This window comes from Macrobrachium nipponense, chromosome 1 (genome assembly GCF_015104395.2).
Source record: "Macrobrachium nipponense isolate FS-2020 chromosome 1, ASM1510439v2, whole genome shotgun sequence".
Taxonomy (NCBI): Eukaryota; Metazoa; Arthropoda; class Malacostraca; order Decapoda; family Palaemonidae; genus Macrobrachium; species Macrobrachium nipponense.
In genome coordinates, this window is record NC_087200.1 from 84,952,482 (window position 1) to 84,961,943 (window position 9,462).

The window sequence follows — 9,462 nt, forward strand, 5'->3', positions numbered from 1 at the left end:
AAAATAAACAAGTACTATTAGACGATCATCAATCTGTTGCAGTGATCAAAACTCTCCAAGAAGTACCAAAGGGAGTCGGTTCCATATTCCTCTCCAAGTGTAAATATACGTCCAATTTATTGTTTAATATATAGATATATATAATATATATATATATATATATATATATATATAATAAAAGGAGCCTTATAAAAATGCCAAAATCTTGAAAGAAAGTACTATATTTCGGAGACTGCTGTCTCTCTCTCAGGTAGATAAATGAGAAAAGTTACAGAAAAGGCCGTATTTATACCAAGAGATCCATCCATAGTTAAGCCAATTTAGGTAACTCCCACTGATAATTCTTCTTCAATAGTCTTAAGCATTGGTTGAAGGAGAACTTTATTAATGACATCTGAATCCCATGCGCCCTTTCAGATATTCATTACCTGTCTCGCAAAGGGCGCATGGGATTCAGATGTCATTGATAAAATTTTCCTTCAACCAATGCTTAAGAGCATTAACAAAGAATTATCAGTGGGAGTGACCTAAATTGGCTTAAAGCCCCTTCCACACAAGGGGCAAATGAGCGGCAGGCAGACACTGTTGCCAATTTTGTGAGTGGATGGCGATCACGAGTGTGGTCTAAGTCATAGGTTCGCCTGCCTGTGACCACTGCCTCTCTTGAACTGTTTGATCTAGTAACACTGATGGAAAGCGAGAGTATTACGGGCAAATCAGAGTGCCCCTCTTGTAGAAGGGGCCTAACTGTGGATGGATCTCTTGGTATAAATACATACCACCTTTTCTGTAACTTTTCTCATTCATCTACCTGAGGAGAGAGACAGCAGTCTCTGAAATATAGTACTTTCTTTCTATATTTTGGCGTTTTTACAGGCTCCTTTTATGAGATGGAATTCAGTTGTAACAGAACATTTTTACCACTCATGTATATATACATATATATATATATAATATATATATATAATATATATAATTTATATACTATATATATATAGATTAAATAATAAATTTAAATCTATATATGAATATATGTATATGTAGTCTACTCTTTTGTCTTGATTTACTAGAAATCCCTTACGAGCATATCATTTTAGTTTGTTAATCTTATAGTCAAATACACACATGTATATATAATGTGCGTGTGTATTTTGACTACAAAACTAACAAACTAGAATGACGTGGGTGTAAAGGATTTCTAGCAAATCAAGAAAAAAGGTGAGTTAATTCTGTAAACACATGACTTCTCAGAAAGCAAGCAGGAAAGACTATCAAGAACAATAAAGCATCAAATGATTTGTTTATTTTATCAAAAGAGATGTAACATGTTTTTGTACAAACTTAAGTTTAGAAAAAAAATAATCTGCTTATCATGCCATATATTTTAATGAAATGCAGTGACTAAATCCACTTGCCTTTCACTGATCAATGCCGACAACCGGCAAAAGCTGGAAAAAGAATGCGATTCGTGGACTCCATTTATCAAAAATAATATTAACATTGTCAAGGCAGCGAGTGATCCTTCATAAAACCAATTCCACTAAGTGCACAGTACCGGAGCCACTTAAAAAACGATGCACGAAATTAATCGTCTTTACAAACACTGTCTACATGGACTGAATGGAGTGATTTATTGAGATTAAGGACTAATGCCTCTGCTAAAGCAACAGTGCGCATGTGTCACTTCTTGTGTAAGATCTTAGAACAAACACGCATTTGTTTGTGTCAGCATTATACGCAAAAGCATAGACATGATATAAGATGTAATTTTGCTTTCGAATCATCCATCCGTTAATTTGTCTGTTTGTTAGTACTCTGCTCTGCTAAAAAAAGGAGAGAGAGGAAAAAAAAAAAGCTCAAGCACCGGATCACTATGCTCTGATTACAATTCGCTTTACTTGTCTTGTTTTCCAGGTTTATTCTTTCTATTTTTTATTTAAGGAATTGTTGGCCATAAACCAAGAAACTAGCAATGCACAAGTTTACGTTAAGTAGTGTTAAACTTAAAAAAACGGAAAAAAATTATTACACATATTGCAATCCACAAAGGCCTGCGTATTTGCATGAGAACACCAAGGTGTCAATAAATGTTCCATATAAAAAAATGAAATCGCAAGAAAATTCTGATGGAATGAACAAAAATAATATAATGAAAAGCTGTAGAGACCTACTCAGTCCATGAAGGATTTTTTTTAAGGGAAAATGCAATATAAAGAAAACCTTCTAACTAAAGGACTTACAATAATTGATAGCCACATTTATCTAGCTCAAAAGGTTTGCTAGAAACATTCACTATTGTCAATTTTGTTTTGCAGAAATGAAGTATCCTTCCCACTATATATATATGGCAGCTGGGCCATCTTGAATGTCACATTCATAACTGGCTGGTGCCGGGTGGTGACCATACAACCATGTTCTAAAATCCTTTAGCTATGTACTGTAGCTTTCGTACCAAGAGCTCCCATGCCACTTCCCACATTAAGAGTACAAACAGGACTCTCCCATTTCTTAGCTCTCTTTCGTTATTTTGATTTTTATTTTACTAAATAAATAAGCTATTTGGAGAGCAAATGCACTGTATCGATTATCACGGCGAGACCTTTTTCCATGAATTATTCCCTCTTTTTCCGCTGACTTTTTTTCGGAAGACAAATTGAATATTCGTCATTCTGAAGTTGTAGCATGAAGGGTGGGGTTGGGGTTGAGGGGGGGAGGGTTATGCCTTTGCATTTCGCCCAGTTAAGTTCCCTTTCTTTTTTTGTGTCCTTATAAAGTGCACTTTTAATAGGAGTACAAAATGTTCTGCTTTTATCAAGCGTATTTTTAGTGTAGAAAGTTAACATATTTATTGTTATAGATTTCCTTGTTGACTTTATCTTGATCAATTTCAATATTTTATTTTCCTAGATATTCATGCCTCTTAATTAATGATCCCCGCACACTCTCTCTCTCTCTCTCTCTCTCATATTCTATATATATATATATATATATATATATATATATATGTTATATATATATATATATGTGTATATATATATATATATAGATATATATATATATATATATATATATATTCTTTTTTTTTTTTTTCACGTACATGTTTTTGACTCTGTGAGAACTAGTTCAGCAAGTTATGGACGGTTTCATACGAATGTTTGCATTTCAAATTTAATAATTAAAAATGGCTTCATCTTCTCATCTTGTTGACCCAGATTACTTTCCAATTTCCCGAAACCTAACCATCTGTAAAAAGAATTACAACTGTTAGTACCACTGCCTATAACCTGGGCTCAGTGTAACAAAGACTTGAATGTTTTTACCCGCAACGCCTACTCCAGCTCAAAGTTTTCTCTTCTCTGACGAAAGAAGACTTCATAAGATAACTCGAGTACAAATAGGCACTTGAGAATTCGTTCCCCTTTTCACATGAGGCGGAATATTGATTCTTTGTAATATACGGTCTGAAACCCAGCATCGGTCGAACTTATTCATGCAGCATCGGTAATCTGCTCTTCCCTCATTGCTCACAAAGATGAAATACTATTGCTTAATAGTTCAGGTTCTCAGTGCGTTTCGACGCGCGATGGTTTGGAGGCCCATAAACTGAGCTAAAAGGATAATGGAACAGCTGCAATTAAATCTCCTTACCGTTTTTTTCGTTATTTTTTTTTATCATCAGGTAAGAATGAAACTTTTGAATTATGTTACGGTTTCCTTTACTTTTTAATATACCACGCTGTAAGTAACGGCTTCTTCCTCGTAAATAGACATATTGTTTTTTTGTATGGAGTTTTTACGTTGCATGGAACCAGTGGTTATTCAGCAACGGGACCAACGACTTTACACAACTTCCGAACCACGTCGAGAATGAACTTCTATTACCATAAATACACATCTCTGACACCTCAATGGAACGCCCGAGAATCGGACTAGCAGCCACCGAGGTGGCAGGCCAAGACCAAACCGACCACGCCACTGAGGCGCTAGACAGACATATCACCACTAATGTTAATATTTGTATCACTATTGGTCCAAACATCACATTTCCATATGGAACAAAGCGACCACGCTGCAAACCTTATAAGAAAGTTTCCACATAACTGGACGAAAAATGTGACACAATAATGATATTGAAAACAAAATAATGATTGCATTTTCGACGAAAAATCGTTTTGGAATTATTGAAGAAACTCTAATAGCGCAATATTCAACAATATTACGTTTTTCATCTTTTGATAAGCCAAGTGGGGACAAGAGGGAAAATTTATATAGTACATGTCCTCTCGGTAACTGCAGTACTTTTTCCTATCGTTTTTTATTATATTAGCATTTATAAAAAATGATGTTTTCGAAGATGAATGTTCGAAATTCGAAAGTCAATAGGACTACAATAAAGAAAAGCTTTGACTCTTGTTCAGCGTCTCTTACAAAAAAGAAAGTATATAATGTGTGCGTATATATACTTATAAATGAACATATTATGTAATATAACATATACATACACCTTTTTGTGTAAGAGTTGTTGAACATGGGTAAAAGACGCTTATGAACTTCAATTTCTTATGATCCTATTGCTTTTTGCATTTCGGAAGTCCATCCCCGAAACTTCCGAGGTATTTTAAATTCCGGAGACACAAAATTCAAAATGTGAACATCATATGAGAAATAACATTACAATCTCCTAGAAATGTTGTGAAGTTATAATAACCTTTCCGTTCATCTTTTCACACCTGCAATCTGTGGACGATTATAGATATGAATTCTGTCAATCATAAGAATGTCTGCTATTTGAATAAAAGGTTAATGCAAGGAAACACACATGAACAAATCTGGACAAAAACAATTACTTCAGCTTCAAAGTTCATAGCAAACAAAAAGCTCCGTTTTTCAGGTGAACTAATCTTTAAAAAAAAAAGTATTCACGCTCTAGTTATTGTGATGAATCTAACTCCTTCGTAAGGTTACTATTTTTAAATCGTAAAACGCATTTAAAAGGTCACTAGGCCAATTCCTCCTTTGTACATTTCATTTCTAAATTTTATTTTCATTCCGAAGATATCGAGCATTCGATAACATTAGAGCGTGCCCATGAATCTTTTACCTCGAAAAGAGAGGTTAAACAAGGGAAGAAATGGTTGAAAATCAGAAGAGCATTAGGATCTAAAAATAAAAAAAATCACACATCGAAAAAGAAAGATTCAAATTCATTCATACTTCGATGCTCTTCAACATTCACACGAGCTATGTTAATGTGAAATAACTTCATAAACATACAAAGATGTTTGTGCGAGTTAATGATTACATTCCAAAATTAGAATAGGAAAAGCCGATTGAATCTTAAAACTACACAAATCGCTGGTTTAGGAAAGTGGTCCCCGGCCCCTTAAAAATTATAATAAATTAAAAGACAACAAAGGATTACAATTCAAACTTCTTGATTTAGCGGTCTGAAATAGGTTTGCCGTCTTAGTCTCGTTAATATAAATCAGGTGGGAATCAGAATATCAACCAGCTGAAAAAATGTTACCACATTAAAGTTTGTTTGTCTGTATACTGTTTTTACGTTGCATGGAACCAGTGGTTATTCGGCTTTATGTGACTTTCGAACCACGTCGAGAGTGAACTTCTATCACCAGAAATACACATCTCTAACCCCTCAATGGAATGCCCGAGAATCGAACCCGCGGCCACCGAGGCGGCAGGCCAAGACCACACCAATCACGCCAGAGGCGCTACAATACACAGCAAAGAAGGCGAAATCCCGACATGACCCTCGACAACTGACGAGGGGAGAAATTTTAAAAAGGCATAGCTATCCTTTCAAGAAAACTAAATTACTTCCCGATTATCCGTTTCTAATTCAGGCACACGTCGTCTATCTGGTCCGTTGTCCTTCCCAATCCTGAACGTTTATCCGTGGCCATGCAAAGTCTCCTTGGGCCTGGCATGAGATCCCTGTTGAGAGAAGCGGGAGGATCTTGACTAAGCAATTACGTGTGGGATCAAAGTGCAGATGGCACACGTTATACGTATTTATGACATGCTCATTATTACGCTAAGTGAAACCAGAAAGGAACAGGCGATCATTTTGACTCCGACAGCTCAAGTTCTGTCTGGGGTGTGTGCGACCCCAAATGATAGCCTTCAAATCTGATCCCGAATAGCCCATTAAATGCTATCGTACCCAGATGCTCACGCACGGGGAGGCCAAACAGCTTACGTTCCGGTCGCTGACTCGAGGTCAAAGGGATAAACTGAACCAGGGCTCCATAATGTACACAACCACGGGGCTGGCGAGACCGCATACCCTGTGTGTGGAAGGCGATGCCGGGGTATGGAGAGAACCACCTCCTACGACGACTTTTTAATCCCAGGTTCTCTTTCCGCCTAAAAGAATTCACTTCAGCGCTTACACTAAGAAAGGATTATCTGGTGGGATGCGAGTCTAGGTCATCTGCAAGCCTCAGAGAGAGAGAGAGAGAGAGAGAGAGAGAGAGAGAGAGAGAGAGAGAGAGAGAGAGAGCTGCTAACATTCAGAAAAAGATTTTCATACCGAAGAATGTCTGAATACCGGACAGCGTCAGGAGAATCAAAGGCAATCTTTCGCATGTAATGATAAAAATGGATATGCTTTGTAATCTTCTTTGACCCATGACATACACGGAGATCAAAACGATAAAGAAAGAATGAAAAAATAGAGAGAGAGAGAGAGAGAGAGAGAGAGAGAGAGAGAGAGAGAGAGAGAGAGAGAGAGAGAGAGTAAATGCAATGAAAACATATAAGATTTAAAAAAAAAAACTTTTTACGTTGATAATTCTAAATACAAAATGTTGCTTTCAACATGTGCAACAGACACTGCTCAGGACACACACACACACACACACACACACACATATATATATATATATATATATATATATATATATATATATATGTGTGTGTACGTATGTATACGTGTGTATGTATGTATGTATATAGAAATATATATGTATATATGTGTATTTATAAAAAATAAATATATTTTATATATATATAATATATATATATATATATATATATATATATATCTATATATAATATATATATATATATAGATATATATATATGAACATCCTGAGTTTTGATCGGTACGTAGATGAGTGAAAGACTGGGAATACCCAATACCTGTCGCAGTGGGCAAAGCGCACAATTCTTAAATCAGAGCTACTTTTCAGAATACACCCCATATATCTGACGAAGAAGTTCTCGATGAACGCAATTTTGACTTCACTGTCTGAGTCGATAATATTAATACCAAATTGTTTTAATTTACCTGGCAGAAATACAAACAATTGGAAAAAAGGTAGAATACAAGGTTACTTATATGAAAATCATTCCTACAACGTTGTCCTCGCCTTTGAAAAGAATTGAATGAAAATGAGACGGCTATTTCAAACCTGATGCAATATCATGAATCTTTGTTAAGTACATCTCCAAGGATATCAGGACAACCGGTCTGCAGTGCCCATAAGGACAAGATTTGTAAGCACTTACTAGGATGATTTCATTGAAAGCAAATGAATTCCTCGTCCATTTAAATCTTCAATACTTCTGACAATGGTCCATTTACTTTCCTTGCAGGCTAACCAGACTAAAACAATTCCATACAAATAAAGGCAAAGGCAATAACCATGTAGAAGATAGAGAGACAATCAAACAAACACTCACCATCAGCAACACATTTGGGGCTTGCAGTGGACCATCTCCCACCGATGCAGACAGCGATTGCCGTGCCTTCCAGGGTGTGCCCGGGATTGCAGCTGTAAGCGACGATGATTCCTCCTCGTTCCAGGGAGACCTTGCCGTGGGGCAGCGCCGCGGGGGGGATGCATGCGCAAGCACACAGCACCAGCAGTTGCGCCAAGTACACTGCGAAAAGAAAGAGGAAACAGGCATGTTAAGGGGTTTTCACAATTGTTCATTCATCTTCCCAAGAACGTCCAATTTACTCAAGAACAAAATGCTTAGAAAATAGTCACGGTAATGCTTCATCATGAACATAATGTAACTTACAGCATATCTGTACCTACTTCAAATCTACGTGTGTGTATATATATATATACATATATATATATATATATATATATTATATGTGTGTGTGTGTGTGTGTGTGTGTTTATATACACACGAGGACATGCATTATACATACTAGCAAACATATATATACAGAAATTAAGTATGAAAATTCATAAAGTAACTAAGTCTACGGGCAGAACCAGCTCCGTTTCGGGGAATCTCTTCTCACCCCACCACCTTTGAGAGAGAGAGAGAGAGGAGAGAGAGAGAGAGAGAGAGAGAGAGAGAGAGAGAGGGGGGGGGGGGGGCGGTTAAGAAGGAAACCTCGTTATAAACTATCTTAGGAGTTCCCCACCATAACTCTGCAAAGTTTCATGCTCACTGGACCAGCCGTTTGGCCGCGACTGAATAACTGACGGACGGACAGACATTACGCCCATTGTAGTAAGATATATATGTAAATTATATATAAAATACACGCATGTATAATACATAAATACAGTCATACATACACATGTATACACAAGTATGTATGTGTGCTTTATGCAGGCTGCATATAAAATATCCAACATTTTTCTTGTCAGCATAACTGCAGACCAAAACCAGACGGGGAAAATTTTTACCATCAACAAAAGGCAAAGCTCAAATAAATTACTATTTAATATTCAAACGACGTACAACTAACACTAACACTTAGCAATTTCTTCCTTTAATTAATACCACTCGGAACGGGTGGAGTGTGCTAAAATGTAATGATTTTGTTATTAGTGTACAAAGAATTACATGGCATTTGGTTCATGTATGTTTTCATCTGTACGCTGTATCCCTGAAGAAGGCGAGGCCCTGACAAAAACACTGTAGCCATCATGTTCATTCCCTAGAGAAACAGACACCTACGCAGTTTGCTGTTTACTTAGCGGCAGACGTCAATCTCGTTACGATTACTGCACCGTTCTCCTCTCTCAACACAGTCTTCCATCTCTCCGGTATTAGGGCCATTCTCGTTCGGTAACTTATTTCGTTTATGAAGCATTTTCGGAATGTGCTAATTCTCTTCTCTCTAAATAATTCCAGCCAACATCTCAAGTCTGTATACGTCCCACCTATGATTCCACGTGCATTACCCATACATTTACATTCAATATATGAATGACATATCTGATTATACAGTCCTGCTTCTGAATTTGCTAGTTACTGTTTTCTGCAATAAGAAAATTCTTTGCAGAACACGAACTTCCTTCTTTACCTAATAATGAACACCCACTAAAATCACGCCTTAAATTTACTCACCTTTCCAATGAAAACTAATCATTCCTACTCTCTCCATCATCTACACTAATATTCACTACTTTATTTTAATGAATTAGTTATCAAAACAACCTGTCTCTTCCTCAGTTAAAACATTTC

The 9,462-nt window shown here is 36.6% G+C and overlaps 1 protein-coding gene across 6 annotated transcripts in view; it reads right to left on the minus strand.

Moving 5' to 3' along the window:
• LOC135219424 (uncharacterized) overlaps positions 1-9,462 on the minus strand; it is a 913,425-nt gene that overhangs the window by 445,313 nt on the left and 458,650 nt on the right. For all 6 annotated transcript variants that reach the window (XM_064256195.1, XM_064256199.1, XM_064256198.1 and 3 more), the window contains exon 3: positions 7,708-7,908. In XM_064256195.1, the coding sequence (XP_064112265.1) occupies positions 7,708-7,908 (201 nt within the window). The remainder of the gene's footprint in view (positions 1-7,707; positions 7,909-9,462) is intronic.